Here is a 19,177-nt window from a genome sequence, read left to right on the forward strand (position 1 = left end):
AAACAAAACAAAAAACAACCAATCCAAACGGAAATCAGAACAAAGTTCATGCTCATACGTTCTCCCCCACTCCCACCTCATGAAGAGCAAGTTTAACAGTATAGATTCTGGACCTTATTTGATAACCTAACTGCTATAAGTTGATGGAAGCTGGGGCTACTGGTTGAATACTCATCAGTCTACTGAAAACATATACATTATAGCTCTTTTGCTGCATTTTTTAAACCTATTACAGGAAGCTGTAAAGCACAGTTCATTCTTTGAGCCAGAAAGGAAGTTTGAACAAGGAAACACTGAAGAAGCATTTGAAACAGCTGATCACATCCTTGAAGGTACAAAATAGTATAAGTTGTTAGGTAGCTGATGAGAGACTCCTGATAGGTTCTAACAACTAAATCCCTCTTATTAGGGTCTCAGCATATGTTCCTCAAGACCTCTAGCCATTTTTCTGTAAAATTATGAATGTATCTTAAATCAGGTTATTAAATCAATATATTGATCACTATGAGATGCACTAAAAGTTAGGAAAAGAAAAATGATTTGTAAGTATACTGGTTTGTTTGTAGGGGAAAATAACATATTGAAGTTAAACCATGCATCTAGATGTCAGTGTTAGGTGGTTCTAGCAAATACAGTATAGACAAACTCCTAAACCAACAGAAGTAAATTAGGTCACAGAGACTTACCATGGACACTATTATACTGCAATGTACCATACATTTTCCCAGTAAACTATATTAACATCTACTAGTGTTTTTCCATTTGGAAACATTAATGTAAATTTAGATCAGATATTTTGAAAATTTAATCTTATACCAGTATTTTTACTGTGAGCTTGCCCTGTACTTTATACTCATTTCTTCATGAACATTACCTGCCAATTTTCTTTTAAACTGGAACAGGAGAGCTCCACATTGGTGGACAAGAACATTTTTATATGGAAACTCATAGTGTACTTGTTGTACCAAAAGGAGAGAATAAAGAAATGGATGTGTATGTATCAACACAGGATCTAACATTTGCTCAGGTAAGTGATATGAGGCAATTCTTAATATATATTAATAGCCCCCAACCCTACAACCCCCAGTTACTCCTATGGATATAGATAGATGTAACTGTAGCAATATTAAATGATACCAATATATGCTGTTACAGTGCAGCTATTACATTTACTTATGTAGCAATGCAAGCTCTCCAACTTTAACCCTGCTTCATTTATTGTGAATGTTAAAATGATTTAATTGACTTCTATCTCTACAGAATCATGATGATGTAACATCCATGGTAGACTATAATAGCTCCTTGATTTGTGTGTGCTCCTGAGTAGCAGGCTCCCCTCCCCTTTTAAAGCAGCTAAAATGTACTTTGTTCATACCTAATAGTAGGGTATAAATTGACCAGTAAAGTCCCCAGATTTTATCATCATAGGCAACTCATCACTATAAGCAGCAACAGTGGGTTTCAGGTAAAGGTGGTGTACCTGTGTCAGAAAAGTCATATTGCCAATCTGGCAAGTAGTGCATGTCACTGCTATATTGGAATCGAAGGTAGCTGCCATGAATTCACATTTTGTTCAGTATTTCAGCCCCCAGTAGGGTTAAAAAATTAATTCCAATGACAAAAACATTGTACGAACTGAGGAGATCAATTGTAACATTTCCATAGTAGTAGCCATATTGGATTCCAAAATGGCTGACAGATTAGCATATATGTATTGACTCAATGTAATTAAAAAATCTAGTAAACAATACTGTAATACTAAAAGTTCATAAATTCTATCACTAAAAATTTCATAGCAGGCCTACAGTACTGAAAAAACATTGCAACTAAGACTAGTCTATTTGAGTTATACTGAATAGGATAATACATTTTTTTAAATTTCAGAATGTAGATAAGTCAAATATAAATAATACATAACTCAGTGGCAATGAAACAAGCAGACATATGTTCAGTTCGAGGAAATAGGAAAGTGTAATAGTTTAATCGAATAATATAACATAGATTTAATAGATTTCGTAGACATTAGGGCTGGAAGGGACCTTGTAAGATCATCGGGTCCAGTCCCCTGCCCAAGGGGCAGGAAGTCAGCTGGGGTCAAAGGATCCCAGCAAGATAAGTATCCAAATGTTTCTGAAAAGTGTCCAGAGTAGGTGCTTGCAGAGTAGGTGGGAGGATGACATCCTGGGTCTTGCTCGAGATGCATCCGTAGATGCAAGCCAGAGTTTTGTTCATTTTGACAGCTGTGGTATCTCATTGGTGGCTCATGTTCCTCTTGTGGTCAGTCATGACCCCCAAATCTCTTTTCGTCGTGGTGCTAGTGAGTGTAGCATTGCCAAGCCTGTAAGTGTGATGCAGGGTTTTTTTAACCCAAGGTGGAGTATCTTGCATTTCTCCATATTGAATGCCATCAGGTTTTCATCCGCCCACCTTGCAAGCCTGTCGAAGTCAGCCTGGATCCCCAGCCTATCCTCAAGTGTGGATACTCTTCTCCAAATTTTGGTGTCATCAGCAAACTTAGCCAGTCCACTTCTGACACCAGTGTCCAGATCATTTATAAAGACATTAAAGGGTACAGGTTCAAAAACGGAGCCTTGGGGGATGCCACTGGTCACAGAGTACTATGTTGATTTGGTTCCATCAACTGTCACTCTCTGGTCTGACCTCAGTGCCAGTTCCCCAGCCATCAGACTGTGGAGTAGTTGAGGCCATAGTTGCCCAATTTTTCCATGAGGACATCATGGAATACCAGGTCAAAGGCTTTTTTAAAGTCCAAATATATGATATCCACCCCTTCCCTTTTGTCCAGGTAATACGTCACGTGGTCATAGAAGGAAATGAGATTGGTCAGGCAAGACCTACCTGCAAAAACATGTTGGCTATCCCTCAGAATCTTGCCTTCTGTTAGCCTGTCAAGAATGGTTTCTTTGATAATTTTTTTCCAAAATCTTCCCAGGGATTGAGGTCAAATTTATTAGCCTGTAATTTCCCGGGTCTTCTTTCCTCCCTTTCTTGAGGGCAGTATGGAGCAAGTGATGGTGGTGAAGTATCATCAGCAAGAAACTGATTAAAACATGTTCACCCTGGTATGGCAATGTTCTCTTGGTTGTCAGCTGATATTCTATCTGGTATTCATGGTAGCTCTGCTGAAACCTGTTGAACAGCTGTGTTGTTGAACTTTTCATTCATGTTACTACCTGAACAATAGATGGGTGGTTTCAATGACTTGTTACAGGTCTTTATTGCCAGAATGACTCTGTTAAATTCAAGTGGTACATCTTTCAGAATTCTTTTCCTTCCTGTTATGTCAGTGCTTTCTTCAATCTCAACTGGTTTTGATGGTCCTCTTTGAAATGCCTTTAAGTTTTTCTCAGCAATGGTGGTCTTGATGTGATGAACTGTGTCATATGGCATGCTGCATCCAGCAGCATAGATACTTTGTACCAGCTTCTTAGAACTAGTTGCAAGCCTAACCCAGCATGTTTTGGTGTTAGCTTTTTGCCCCTTGACTGCAGGTAAACCAAATCCTGACATATATTCAGTACAACTCTGTCTAGATTCTTTTCTTGCTTATGATTTTCAGCATTTAAGTCGTCATTGCCATCTTCCAAAATCAAATAGATCAATGTGCAAAGACTATCAGGAACACATTTTTGGACTTGCTCTTCATTCAAGTTGCTGTATCTCTTCATGTCAACTGTAACTTTCAAATCTGCTTTGATGCTGAGAGCAGCACAGTACAAGTTTTGTGTATCTGAAAACTCTTCTTTGAACTGCAGGCCAAAAGTTTCCTCATCATTTATATGTGAAATTACAACTGCTTTTATGGCTTTACCTGTTGTCACAGTTCAGAAGGAAAGGAGTGGAAGAGTGCATTTCTTGGGTGCTGAAATTGAATGACTGTCTCATAGTAAGTCTGAAGTTCTTGCTTTGTTGGCTTCAGCATGGTCAGGGGACATTCACCACCTTCATCTTCTACTAAATTGCAATATCTACTAAACTGCAATATTTCAAGTATATCTTTCAGACTGTACACATTTTCACATGCAAAAGTGGCATGTAGTTCATCAATCACTTGATGCCATGCTCTTGCTTCAGGAGAAAGAAGAATATCTTCTTACACAATCTCCACATGCAAATGGGAACAAGAGACTTGTTGCTTCCATTTTTCCTTCTGCCTGCATTCAGGTTGGTAATGTACCTCATCAGCTATTAGATCTTTGAGACCAATTCAGCAAAGCAAGACTTCATTTTTCTCTGCCGGCTTATGTATTGCATTGACTGATTGAAATGACAACACTTGACTCAATCTCTTCTTATTAGAATGTTTCTGGTAGAATATGCACATCCTCCTGTGAACTGCTGAAGTAGATGATCTGTTTGATAGACCAACACCACACTCACATATGTACCTACGCACACCCCCCCCCCCCTTAAAAAAATAAATAAGATTGGGCCTAAAACCTGGACCTCAGTGTGCTACACCATGTCCTGCAACTTTTAGCCCCAGGGTCCTGGCACTGATCCAATGGGTTCTGGGGTGCATCCCAACTTGACGTGTTGCAGTGAAAAAACATTTTTTGTCTGCCCACTGGGGGCCCACATCCCAGGAAAAGCTCTGGTTCACAGCCACACTTGAACTCTCAACCTTTCTTCCCTTAACTCAGCATGCAAACCACATAGCCACACAGCAAGGGCACCAGCTGGCCCTCTCAACCTCCCTGCCTAGACCAGCACCACACTCACATACATATCTATGCACACCACCACCCCACACTTAAAAAAAAAATAAAATAAAATTCAAAACCTTGTTTCCTGCAAAAAGAGGCTGCAGGCAGCCACAAACATCCCCCTTTTCACTGCCACAGTGATGCTCAGCCCCAGAGGTATAACGCAAACCTCTAGGGCTGCTGGCTTCTTCATTGCTCAGGCCTCAACTGTCTCAGCTTCCCCAAAATTGAAAAATAAAAGAAGGACATTTTGGCCATACCGAATTCCCCTTCTTCAAAGACACTCTGAGTGCTCCAACTGAAGCACGGGCCTAAAACCTGGAGCTTGACATGGCATGCCGAAACCCTGCACTCTACTTTGTACTGAGTGCTGAACAAACAGTGAAAAATAACTGATGGCTTAAATACCATTCTAAATATCCTAGTTTAGGAAGAGAAAGGATGGGAGAGAAGTACTACTACATCTAATAAACACTTAAAGAACCAATAGAGAAATTAAGACATTAAAGATATGATTTTCGTATCTTCTTCTAATTTAGCATCTGACTGAGCATTTGGCACTTAATAACTTTACTTTAGTCTGGACTAGAAAATTAAATCAAAATATGTAACTGGCCAACATAAGTAAGTTGATATTAAGCATGTACTGAATGTAGGCAAGTATTGTTGTGTTTAAATCATTTATATTGAATTATAGGTAGGGTGATCATAATAATCTGAGGAAAATCTGGGACAGGATAAGGAAATCTAGGATGGGAGGATTTTTGGGGGGCTACCAGCACATGCATGCACACACACATGCATGCACTTACATACCCACACACACAGCCCCGACCCCACAGCTCCCAGGAGTGGGGTCAAGTAGGACAGTGTGGTACACACACACACACACACACACATCTCCGACCCCTGTGTGAGCATACACACACAAATGTGCGCGCGCACACACACACACACACGCACGCACACACACACACACACACACACACACACAGCCCCAACCCCAGGCTTCCCTGCAGTGGGGCCAGGCAGGCTAGCACGATATACATACACACAGCCTTGATCCCAGTGCCGGTGCATGCATGAGCACACACGCACGCAAGCACAGCCTCGACCTCGCAACTCCCAGGACCAGGCCAGGCAGAACAATGTGGCATGCACGTGTGCACGCGCGCACACACACACACACACACACACACCCCCCGCCAACCTCCTGACTCTATTGTATAAGGGACTCTGCTTGCAGCCCAGTGGAGTCCACCCAATCCAGGACATACGATCAGCCTAATTACAGGGGAAGAACCATGAGAAAGAAAAAATCCACATCAAGGTTGGGTTTGCAAAGCTAGCACTTAAAGTATATATACTTTAAACATGTTTGGCTTGCAGTACATGGAATGTGAGAACCTAATGGAAACTTATCATAGTCTATAGTAACTTTTCACTCTTCTTTAAAATTTAAACAATAAATTACCTTATTTACTCAAATCTAAGATGACCTTGAGTTTAAGATGACCCTCAAATAATTAGATTCTGTATATAGAAAATTTTATAAATTTGATATAATTTTTCAGGTATAGAATCTAATTATCAGAGAGTTCTCTTGAATTCATCCCTCCACACTGCTACAGCAGGGAAAGCGGTGTCTGGGAGGTTCAGGCATCCTCCTTGCTCTGTGTCCCCACTAGTTCAGCCCTGCAGCCTTCCTGTCCCCCCACCCCCAGCTCCTCACAGTCTTTTCCCCTTCCCCCCCACTCCCCACAATCTCTGCCTTTTCCCTTCTCCCTGCCCCCACCCCCCCTTACTTTCAGATGCTGCTCAGGCTCTGTTCCCTCCCCAGAGCACAGCACATAGAATAGCAGCCCTTGCAGGGCCATGCCATAGTAGCAGTGCTGCTGAGTGGTCTAGTAGGGGACAGAGTTCCATGTGCGTCCTGCCCAAAACAGAATTCAGCCCAAGCCAGAGCTAAGCTGCACCTGACAGTAAGACTGGGGGGAAAGGATGGGGGCGGGGGGGGCAGAAGTTGCAGGGGAGGAGTGGGCAAGAGGTTGCTATGGGTCTGGCTCTGACCCAGGTGCAGGGCCAGAGTCAGAGCCTCAGCAGCCACCTCCCTCCCACACTTTTGTACATGTATCTAAGATGAGAACCTTTCTCCCCATGCTGTTTGGTTGGTGGGGAAACCTGGTCTTAGATTCAAATAAATACAATAATATTTTTGTCAAGAGACAGAAACAACCTGCCCTTGCTTCTTATGTGCATGAATAATAATATAATGAACTTCAGTAAATAGTCAGGTAGACACTGAAACATTTAAATTTTTACAGCAACTGGTGGCCTCAGTATTAAATGCTCCATTCAGTGTGATCAAGTGCCATGTAAAACGAATTGGTGGTGGTTTTGGAGGAAAGACTGTAAAACCGGCTCAGTTTGCAGCTATTACAGCACTTGCAGCAGACAGGTAAGTAATAGTATCTGAATTGCTTTCTTTTCCAAAAACCATAATCTATAAAGTGAACATGGATGCTAGGAGAATGTCTTACTGATAAATTCAGAGATCCTTTTTTTGATAGTCCTTTAGGCATGTTTAATCTTGACTATGACTCAGCTTGACACTGGGTTCTTGTAATTTCCACTACCTTAATTGTTGGGGGAAAAAGTATTCCCTAACACTGCTTGGAGATTGTTGGGTTTTTTTTTAATTTACTCTTCCATGTTCTCTTTTTCTAGCCCTCAATTATTCAATCAGACAAAAAACCCCAAACCATTTTCAGAAGTTGAAAATAGTGCTTAAGCCATAAAAATAGAAAATGGAAGTGAGAAATTAACTGAAGCTGATATTAAAAGGAACTGTGGTTAGTCTATATGGTCTTTCTGCAAATAGTGTCAAGATTAAGACACCAGGCTGGCACTTGGTAGACACGGGTCTGGTTCCAGGCTCAGTCGCAAACTTCCTGTATGACATTTAGAAGTCACTTAATTTCTCCATGCCATAGTTCCCCATCTGTAAAAACTCCCATTGAGTTATACTGAGTAACACATGGAAACAGATATCTGTAAAGGGAGAGGGGAGAAGTCAAATATATGCAATTATATAGATATTTAACTCCACTGTGGATGAGCAATTCTACCAATGCCAGCAGAGGAGCGTTAGTGTCAGGAAGGGCATCTGGCTGTAAAAACCTGTGCTAGATCATCATGATGCAGATCCTGTATTTCTCCATCATCTGTCTTATTGCAAAAACCTGACCCATGGTACTTTTCCCCAGCATGAATCTGTGGAAAAGTACCATGGTACTGGTTCTGGATCTGGTTTTTAGATGTTGGAGAAATACACAGAAGGTTGTAAAGATATCCATTTCATTTTTATTGACCTGGAGAAAGCCTATAATCATGTACCTAGGGAGAAAACCTGGGTGTGCCTGAGAGTTAGGAGGTGCTGGAGAAATATGTCAGAACCATCAAGGGCATGTGTCACAGCAGGGTCCTGCAGGAGGACCGTGATCTCCTTAAGGCCCCCTTCCTCTGTGCCAAGTCGGCCCAAGGGCACCCTCTGATTCTCGCCCGCCACGTCTTTGATGTTTAAATAAGTTTGGGAGGCTGCCTTATACCCTCTTGGTCACTTCTCGGTGTTGATTCAGACCCCGTGGTTTCCCGGACCCCTTATGGGTTCTGCTCTACCATGGGTGCTTCCCAGGCACCCTAGCCTTATGGGCTATGCGTGGCTCCAACCACCCCTTATACCACGTCCCAAGCCTCACAGCTGGAATGGACGTTGTTCAGTCTCTCTCTCTGTCTCCACCCATGCCCTCTCTCAGGGCCTTCTCTGCAACACCACCCTCTCTCTGGGGCCTTCTCTGCAACACCACCCTCTCTCTGGGGCCTTCTCTGCAACACCACCCTCTCTCTGGGGCCTTCTCTGCAACACCACCCTCTCTCTGGGGCCTTCTCTGCAACACCACCCTCTCTCTGGGGCCTTCTCTGCAACACCACCCTCTCTCTGGGGCCTTCTCTGCAACACCACCCTCTCTCTGGGGCCAGACAGCTCCTTTCTCTCCAGCTGCTAGCAGGGAACTGCCCTTGGCCTCCTGCCTGTGATTTATATAGGAGCCACGCCCTGCCCCTTTTAGTCAGCTGACCTCCTGGTTGCCCTGGCAACCCACAGCTGGGCTCCTTATACCCTGCTAGGGCTCTTTCCCCGGCAGTTTCCCGTTTTTAGGAACAGGGCACCTCAGTGCCCTGTGACAGCATGTATTGAAAATACACAACAAAAGTGAGGAGCAGTTCAGGAGAGAGAGTTTTGAGGTGAAGTTGTATGTACATCAAGGACCAGCTTTGAGCTCATTCCTGTTTGCAGTCATGATGGATGTGTTTACTGAACAAATGTAAGAAAGAGACCATCTCAGAATATGATGTTTGCAGATGACATGGTCATTTGCAGAGAGTTTAGAGGAAGTGCAAACTGGATTGGACCAATAGAGAGAAGTGCTAGAGGGAAGAGGGATGAAGGTTAGTCAATCCAAAATAGAATATCTGCACTGTGATTTCTCTAAGGCACCTGAGGTTGGAAATGTGATAATCAATGACAAACATGCTTGAAAAATTGACAAGTGCAAGTATCTGGGGTAAACCATTCAGTGGAATGCAGAGTTAGATGAAGAGCTGAACCATCGAATAACAGCAGGATGGACAAACTGGAAACTGGTGACCAGAATATTATGCGACAGGAGAGTATCAGTGAAGCTGAAGGGGAATGTCTACAAGACTTGTGGACATCCAGCAGAATTGTACAGAGTGGACATGTGGCCGCTGAAGAAAACTCAACAAAGGAGACTGAACGTGACAGAAATGAGAATGCTCCGATGGATGTGTGGTATGACAGAGATGGACAAAGTGAGGAATACTTATATCAGAAGATCAGTGAAGGTAGTGGAGGCATCTAAGAAAGCACAAGAGAGAAAACTGGTGTGGTATGGGCATGTTCAAAGTAGTCTGGAAGAATACATGGGAAAAGAAGTTACCAGAATGGCACTGCCAGGGAGGACGGGAAGAGGAACACTGGAGATGAGATGGAGAGATATAATAGAGAGGGACATGAAAGAGAAGGACTTAGAAGAAGAAGATACATATGACCAAAGCTGGTGGAGAACCAGTATCTGGAAGTGACCCCATTTAGACAAGACAGGTGAGGGTAGAAAAAGTATAGATGCATATATTTATTTGCAGTTCAAAAATATTTTAATAATAAAGTATTATAACTGTTTGTGTTAATAGTACTATCTTTTTCAGTCTTTTTTTCTGTATTATCTCTTTCAGGGGTGGACTGTAGTCTGGATCCAGCCTGTGGAGCCATGTGGTATGGCCCATGGGACTGGTAGAGGGGTTTGGAATTTAGAGGCAAGGCAGGGCAGGGCCTACCACCAAAATCTGGGGCACAGAGCCCCATTCAGCATGCATATCGGTGGTGGAGTGGCAAGCAACAGATATAGTTATTCCCATTGCTGCTCACCTTGCTGCCGCTGATTGCTCTGCTCCTACAGGAACCCTGCAGTCCAGATCCTACTGGGAGGATGGGGGGAGTTTGACATCCCCAATTTATTTAGATGGTAAGGGCTTTGGGGCAGAAACTCTTGTTTTTTGTTTTGTGTTTATGCAGTGCATAACACAAACTTTCCAGTTTTAGTTGTTGCTTTAATTGCCCCTCAGTGATTCATAGGCTTTTGGGACAAGGCAGTGCAGACAATAAATAAATATAGTAATAGGTACCACTGTAGTATAACATCAACAGCAATAATAGTAGCAATAATAAATAGCTCACATAGAAATTTAATTTCATTGGACATCTTCATTTTTTCTAACCTGTCAGTAGTGTTATTTGGATAAAATAAATCATTGTTTTATTTTTAGAACTGGCCGTGCAGTTCGGTGCATTCTGGATCGCAGTGATGATATGTTAATAACAGGGGGCCGCCATCCTTATCTAGGAAAATATAAGGTAAGTAGAAAGGAAAAAAAAAAATTTTTTCTAACCTGTCAGTAGTGTTATTTGGATAAAATAAATCATTGTTTTATTTTTAGAACTGGCCGTGCAGTTCGGTGCATTCTGGATCGCAGTGATGATATGTTAATAACAGGGGCCGCCATCCTTATCTAGGAAAATATAAGGTAAGTAGAAAGGAAAAAAAAAATTAATCATGTTTAACCTGATCAGTTTTAAGAGTTAGTTATTTCCGGTAGTTTATTTTGGTTGTGCTAACATTCTTCTAAAACTGATAACAAGACTTACCCAAAATTGAAATGACACAGGCAACTACTCCTTAACCAAAAAAAGGAAGCAGAAGAACAAGAGAAATTAGTAGGGCTAAATAATGTCCAGGTGCAAGACATAATTTAAGCTATATAGGATTCCCTGTCTCCCCACCATATGTTCAAAATGGTAACTGTGTAGCAGATGGCTTCTTTTCTGGCTGTCCTTACTGTCCAATGCCACACAGCCACCATGCCACAAGTTCCCATTGTTTTAGGCACAGAGCTTTGAGCAATAATAAAAGGCTTCCATTTTAACTGTAGCAACTGGATCTTTACTTAAGTGTACTGTATTTAGTGCTGCTGCTTGTAGCTGTGTAGTACTCTGTGTACTCAGAGCTTTTGCCTAATCACGGAGATATAACTTTTTGGGAACTTACTGGAGTCACTTTCCAAATTGTCCTTCCTACAACTCCTGTTTCAATTTGCAGGCTCCCTGCAGTTGTCACATACATGTTTACTATGCTGAATTCGAAAGCAGTACCATATCATAGAAGTATGTTTATAGAATGCTAAGCATTCTATAGCTTTGTATAAAGTTCACTTGTGTTTTGATCAAGTAAGAATTTAATTCAGTTCATCAATTGCCAATCACTGGTTATGAAAACAAAAATTAGTGATGTATTTTTTAATCAATGAAAGTATTAGGAGGATAGTTTTTCTCACTAAAATCTTAGAAAAGCTTTTTTTTACTCTCAAGTAAAAGCCTTAGGATAGCATTTTTCTTATTAGAAATCTAGTATAAAATACAGTGTAGAATTAAGCAAACTCCAATCATGAAATACACCCCACAGTGCTTTTAAGATCTTACACAGGCTCTAACACTGAAGGCAGAGCTGCCTTCTTCCTCATTTTCAAATATATGACTATGCATATCCAGCCACACAAAATGTTAAAAGTATACTTGTGGTATGCACCAAGCTTACTGGGATCCCTTGCACCTTCCTAGATAGGTTCTTTGCTGCTTGGTCTTGCAGATCAAGGACACATCTTCCAATGTCAGGATACCTGCAGAAGCTTAAACACAATTATTTGCCTGGCCTTAGATTCATAAATAGATTCATAGAGTAGGAAGGAACCTCAGTGGGCCATCTAGTCCGACCCCCTGCCCCTGGCAGGCAAGAAAAGAGTCACCAACCCTGGGGTCATGTGATCCCAGCCAGGTGCCTCTCCAGTCTTTTCTTGAAAACCCCCAAGGATGGGGTGAGCACCACCTTCCTTGGGAGCCCATTCCAGATTTTGGCAACCGTAACCATGAAGAACTTTTTCCTAATGTCCAACCTAAACCTTCTCTGTAGTAGCTTACGGCCATTGTTCCTTGTCATTCCAGGGGGTGCCCTGGTGAACAGGTTGTTGCCGACTTCATGTTGCTCTCCCCTTAAGAATTTGTACACTGCCACAAGGTCCCCTCTCAGCCTTCTCTTGGAGAGGCTGAAGAGGTTAAGGTCCCTTAGCCTTTCCTCGTAGGGCCTTCCCTGCAGGTCTCTAATCAGATGAGTGGCTCTTCTTTGGACCCTCTCCAGGTTGTTTGCATCCCACTTGAACTGTGGCATCCAGAACTGGACACAGTACTTCAGCTGTGGTCTGACCAGTGCCGCATAGAGGGGGAGAATCACTTCCCTGGACCTATTTGTGAAGCACCTACGGATGCATGACAAGGTGCGATTGGCTCTGCCAACTGCTTCATCACATTGGCGACTCATGTTCATCCTGGAGTCAACAGTGACTCCAAGATCTTTTTCTGCCTCAGTGAAGCTGACAAGGTTGCCTCCCAGCCTGTAGGTATGATGGCAGTTCTTTCTCCCTAGATGCAGCACCTTGCACTTGTCCTTATTGAATTGCATCCTGGTGCTCTCTGCCCACTTCCCCAGCCTGTCTAGGTTGGCCTGGATCTGGTTCCTCCTCTCCAGGGTGTTAGCTGCACCCCATACTTTTGTGTCGTCTGCAAAATTGGACCGGGTGCTTCCCACCCCCTCATCCAGATCACTGATGAAGATGTTGAACAGCACTGGCCCCAGAACCAAGCCCTGAGGGACTCCACTGCCCACTTCTTTCCAGGTGGACAGTGATCCATCCACTACCACCCTCTGAGTGTGACCCTTGAGCCAATTTGCTACCCAGTCTACTGTGTAATCATCCAAGGCAAATCCCCTCAGTTTATTTATAAGGCTGGTATGGAATACCTTGTCAAAGGCCTTCTTGAAGTCCAGATAGATAACATCTACCTCAATTCGTGCATCTAAACAATTGGTGGCCTTGTCATAAAAGGAAACTAGGTTAGTCAGGCAGGACCTGCCTGCTAAAAACCCATGTTGGTTACCCCTCCACATCACATTAGCCAGCGGACTCCCACAAATGTGCTCCTTGATAATTTTTTCTAGGATTTTCCCAGGGATAGAGGTAAGGCTGACTGGTCTATAGTTCCCCGGGTCCTCCTTCCTCCCCTTAAAGATAGAGATGATGTTAGCCCTCTTCCAATCCTTCGGAACCTGACCCGAGCACCATGAGCGCTCATATATCCGTGACAGTGGGTCAGCTATGACCCCTGCTAATTCCTTCATTATCCATGGGTGGAGTCCCTCCTGTCCCGGTGATTTGAATACATCTAGTCCCTCCAAGTGTCTTTTTACCGTGTGAGCACTGACCATTGGTCGGCTGATGTTCCCTTTGTTGGTGTCCGTGATGTATGTTGAGGGTTCATCTAGATTCCCATTTAGGAAGACAGAGGCAAAAAACTCATTGAAGTTCTCACACCCTTACCTCATTCTGTCCTTTATCCCTTAAAACTCCTGTGAATTACTACTCTAGCTCCTTCTAGCCTCACACTAGAAAAGGCAATATATAATAGCTGTAGTTCATAGATTCACAGATGCTAGGGTCAGAAGGGACCTCAACTGATCATTGAGTCCGACCCCCTGCCTAGGCAGGAAAGAGGGCTGGGGTCAGAGTCTTTACTGCCAGCCTCAACTCTGTGATTACTTTTTTCAGTATGCTTTGTGCAATCATCAGCTAGTAAATTACTACTAAATGTTTCTGTGAGTTGGAGAGGTTCCCCGCCTTACAATTCTAAAACCTGTCGGGGCAAAGGGGGGAAAACACATATCATCTCTAGAGTCTTGCCAAGAATATGTTTTGGGAGCTGATTCCTTTGATCCCAGCTACTGGTGCCACTTCATTACAGCATGAAGACTCCCAAGTGTCCCTAAAAAGAAAGGCTGGAGCAACAAATAACTATGTGCTCATTTGAAATGAAACAACGGCTACAAGCCTTTGAACTGAGTTGCCCCTTATTGTATTATTCTTTGTTATTTGCACAGTGTTTAAGTATTTACACTTTTATTAAAATCTACAGGTCTTTTATTTTTGTCCCAAAACCAGTGTTCCTATAAAGTGGAGGCTTATCCCCTCCACCTTTTTCAGAATCATACAAATGCTTTGTGAACCTGTATGAATTAACTCAGTTCCAGCCTCCAGGCAAGAAGAAATGCAATAACCCATACCATGAAAGCATGTTCACCATACTATTAGAAATGTATAAAAGCAGAGCCTGCATAATGGAAGTGCATAACACAGCATAACCCACTGGATAAGGCATTGGACAAGCATTGCTATATCCTCCACAGTGAAATCACAACCTGCATTTCATGTATAAAGATACAGAGAGCATGCTAATATGTATGATGAAATGGGTAGGATCCATAAAAAGACCAGATTTGAATAAAAGACTACATAGACTGACAAAATACGTTGTAATCTGTTTTAGGTAGGATTCATGAATGATGGTAGAATCATGGCTGTGGATATCAGATATTACAGCAATGGAGGGTGCACAGAAGATAAATCTATTTTGGTAAATAATTTGAAAATTAGTGGTATTGTAATTTTGTTTTGGGGCCAAATAGAATGAATGGGTGGTTTGCTAAATACTGTTGGGGAATTTATTTTTATAACAAAAGGGTTACAATATTTTTTGTGACTTTGCTCTTTTTCCCAGGCCAAAGGAGGTGGGAAAATAATGTTAAAAATTGTGCCTAGAGGATTGCAGCACCATAGTAGTAGGCACTGTACAGACACCCATAAAGTTCTAGCTCTATATCAGAGTTTACTATGTCAGGCTCTGGTCCTGCAAGTTGTTCTGTGCAGGGGAAATCCCATTGAGTTCTGTTGGGTACCACATGGGCTGTAAAGGGAGAGGGGGGCAGTCAAATGTATACAGTTGTATAGATGCATTTATTTACAGTTCATATCTCCTTGCCTTGCCATCTAGCTATCAAGTGGGAATTTAGGTGGATTTTAAAGGTAGAGTTGGTGGTGGCTGTATGGCTCATTCAGGGTGCATGGATAATAGTTCAGAAGATTCTGAAATGATGATGCTTTATTTCTATCTTTTCTCATCTTAAATAAATATTAATATTTTTCAAGGAGGGTTGGCTTTCCCCACAGACAAATGATAAGAAACAACATTTTTCTTATGCCCATCTTTGTGAATCGAACAGAACAGAAGGTAGCTTTGGGTGTTAATAAGAGTAGCTGATAAACAGGGAGATCATTCTAGCATCATTGGCATAATGAAAGAGGATCTGTGGTGACTAAATTTAAAGGAAGATAATTGATACTGTTTGTGTGATTTGTTCCCTTGCTGAAGGTATTGCAAGTAAGTATGTTAGGATTATTCAATGCTTACAAGATTCCCAATCTTCGATGCTGTGGACGAGTTTGCAAAACAAATTTGCCATCAAACACATCTTTCCGAGGCTTTGGATTCCCCCAAGCAGCACTGATTACAGAATCCTGGATAACAGATGTGGCAGCTAAATCTGGTTTATCTCCAGAGAAGGTAACCAAATAAATTAAATGCATTGAGTGACATAAATTTATTTTGAATTACATTTGCGTTGCTTGTTTCTGCTAGTTTTTTAACAGAAATACAGATTATGCGTCTAAGACATGACATAACATAATTTAATTCTCACATATACTGTTGTATTGCTTTTGTCAGTATGGTACAATCCTGCTTTACTCTGACTTGTTTCCAGGTTAGGGAGGTTAATCTATATAAAGAAGCTTATCAAAAGCACTTGAAAATGGATATTGATCCAGATAACTTGATAAGATGTTGGAATGAATGTATGGAGAAGTCTTCATACTACAAGAGGAAAATGACAATAGAAGAATTTAACAAACAGAACTATTGGAAGAAAAAAGGAATTGCTATTATTCCCTTGAAAGTCCCCGTTGGCTTTTCCGACCAGTATCTCAATCAGGTAAATTTTTAAATTGCCACCTAAAAAGCCATTGGTTGCTTTTTTAATTAGAGATAAAATAATTATTTCCAACAAATAAATTGTACTAGCCCATAAAAACACAAAATATGTACATAAGAATTAAAGCCCCAGGCAGAGCTCCTAAGTGTATGGATTTGGGTCCCAGACTTAGTCTTCATTGTTATATTTAGAATAATCTAGCTTCATTTGGCAAATATTTAAATGGAGCTTGTAACATAAAATATAGGTGGTTTATTAATATTGGGTTAAATCCTGTTTTACCGCAAATCAGTATAAACTGAAGTCAATGGAACTATCCTGATTTATTCCAGCTGATTATTTCTTCAGTTATTTTTGGATAAAATATAGTCTGAACTGAACTCAGTTTCTTGAATTCATTGTAGAACTTGCAGAAAAAATTGGAATCCTGAAATATTGATGCAGGAGTTTTTCCATTAACCGTATGAGCTATTTTCCAGTAATTAGCTTGGGCTCTAAATCTTAGGGAATGTCCATATGGCACAATGTAGAGATACTAAAGCCAACTCTGATGTATGATCTAACTCAGGTTTCAGAGGCAGTATATTAGCCTTAACATGGCATGTTGTCTAAATTCATATATCCTGCTTCTCAGCAGCACTAATTAGCCAAGGTAGAACTCAGCATCCTGCGTTTGGAACCCAGTCTAGCTCATTCAGAGCTGGCTTGGTTATCTCTCCATTGTGCTGTGTAGACATACTCTGCCGGCTGGATGTTGTGACTGCAGGCTGGATCTGTCCCGTGGGCTGGGGGTTGAGCACCCATGCCTTAGAGCACTAAGAACAATTTATAGTTGTATTGACTGAAATCAATTTTTCTTTTTAGGGTGCAGCTCTAGTCCATATATATTTGGATGGATCTGTGTTGGTAACTCATGGAGGAATTGAAATGGGACAAGGCATTAGCACCAAAATAATACAGGTAGAATGAAAGAAAAACATACTAGCTATTCCAAAATATAGCATAAGCAAGATATCATAATGCTATATTCTCTTGTATACCAAATTCTCCCAATTTCAGGGCCTGTTACAACTCTTCATTCTCAAGCTGCAGTTGTCTCAGCATATGCTATGGTAGCATTGCGGCTGCTCTAATTTATAACTGAAAAATCTGTGATCCCAAAGAAACCATACAAGCAATGGAGAATGGAGCAGTATTATCTCATGGAGCAGAGTTGATTTTGCCTCTTATCCCACTAAACTAGGTAGCTATAGCCAGATTATGATTATTTTCAGTCATTCAGACAATGCAGCAGAGTTGGAACCAGGTGAAAATTTGGTATAATATATTTCTTGTTCAGTGGCTTTGTAAATTCACTCTGCCATTGATGAATACCTGAATTATAGGGTTCATTAGAGGTATCAGAAGTTTATTGTTCCAGTCCTGAGAAAAATTAAGTTCTGGAGTACAGGCTGTAACCATCATCTGTAATAGTAGGAGTGTTGTCTCCTCTGTCTCCCCACTTGATTCAAATATTTGCTTACAGGGAGCTTGTAAATCACAAACCTTGCCATTTATTGCTTTTATACCATGCCATTTACAATTTTTTTAATCAATTTTTATTTAAAAAAATAATAAAAATGTATTGATTCCCTGATTTTCTTGCATCATCAGTACAAGTTGTGTGCAAACTTTTTGATTAATGCTTAGATGGATTTTTTTATGGATCCTTTTCAAAGCTGCCCATTACTCACCCATTGTCCTTAACATTGTCTGCGTATAAAGAAAGATTGATTTACCCTGGCACCACAAGATTTTAGAGTCATTGATGTTGTAACTCCAGCTATATTTAGATTTGTTTGAATCTTGTCTTGATAAACATCTACAATATGTTTAAATACAGCTCTCCTTTGCTTAGTCCAATCCAATATCATATCTAAGGTCAGCAAAAGATTGCAAGTTTGGGTCCTACCATGGGCAATTAATTCCTACCTGAAATAATCTCTCTCCATATTTGTTGAAATGTATAAAAAATATTTTCTCCCCTTTAAAAGAGAGTAATATGTATTGGCAGTGCATTTATCACTTTTCTCTCCTATTTCTTTCCAGTCCTTTTTTTGTATACCACCTTGTTTGTTTCTGCTGTGTCAGAGGGTCACATTAAAATAGGCTTTTTCAGTCTTTTTAACTTTGTCTATTACAGCTGTAGCACTTAGGCAGGAGAAGGTTGTTTCCTAAATATATACTTAACTGTATATTTATTATATAAATTTGATCAGTCAAATAAAGTTACAAAAGAATCAGATACAGTATTTCAGCCATCACAACCAAACACAATGCTTTTCAACAGTAAGAATTATGGCTGCTTACATTAAAGGTATGTGGATAAGAAATGGGCATTTGCACCAGGACAGTTTTGAGGGTTCAGATCTAACATGCTACCCTGAGATCTGATATAAAGCACCTTGCTTCCTGTTTTTTTTATAGCTATGATAAAAGCTGGAATGTAGAGGTACGGTACCTGTCAGGGGTGTAGGTTGTCAGAATGTAGAGGTATCTGTCATACTCATTATGGAGCTATGCACTGCCTGTCACAGCTCTAAGAGAATACTAATTAAGAAGCCATGTTCAGTACTCCAGGATTTGCTTCTAATGCATAATAAACTATGGTGAATAGTTCAGTGATCGAGTGGGAGATTTTCAGAGGTGCAGCTGTCACTTGGGTGCCGCTCATATGCTATTCCTGGGCCTAATCTGAAAGGAAGCTTGCAGTTGGGAATGGGAATGAAGAGTGAAGTCTTACAGTTCATATATTGTTATAGTTCATTCCTGCAAGGAGTTGAGTTAGTGGGAGGAAAGTATGCCAAGTGCTTCATATAATCAGACACATCTGGTGTATCTACA

At 41.2% G+C, this 19,177-nt stretch overlaps 1 protein-coding gene across 1 annotated transcript in view; it reads left to right on the forward strand.

Annotated features, from left to right (window-relative positions):
* Positions 1 to 19,177, forward strand: part of LOC102377274 (aldehyde oxidase-like) — a 73,031-nt gene that overhangs the window by 41,605 nt on the left and 12,249 nt on the right. The window contains exons 20-27 of the mRNA XM_014522792.1: positions 236 to 332; positions 903 to 1,027; positions 7,052 to 7,185; positions 10,632 to 10,719; positions 14,794 to 14,880; positions 15,676 to 15,867; positions 16,067 to 16,294; positions 17,159 to 17,254. Of these exons, the coding sequence (XP_014378278.1) occupies positions 236 to 332; positions 903 to 1,027; positions 7,052 to 7,185; positions 10,632 to 10,719; positions 14,794 to 14,880; positions 15,676 to 15,867; positions 16,067 to 16,294; positions 17,159 to 17,254 (1,047 nt within the window). The remainder of the gene's footprint in view (positions 1 to 235; positions 333 to 902; positions 1,028 to 7,051; positions 7,186 to 10,631; positions 10,720 to 14,793; positions 14,881 to 15,675; positions 15,868 to 16,066; positions 16,295 to 17,158; positions 17,255 to 19,177) is intronic.

Source organism: Alligator sinensis, unplaced genomic scaffold (assembly GCF_000455745.1).
Source record: "Alligator sinensis unplaced genomic scaffold, ASM45574v1 scaffold258_2, whole genome shotgun sequence".
Classification (NCBI taxonomy): Eukaryota; Metazoa; Chordata; order Crocodylia; family Alligatoridae; genus Alligator; species Alligator sinensis.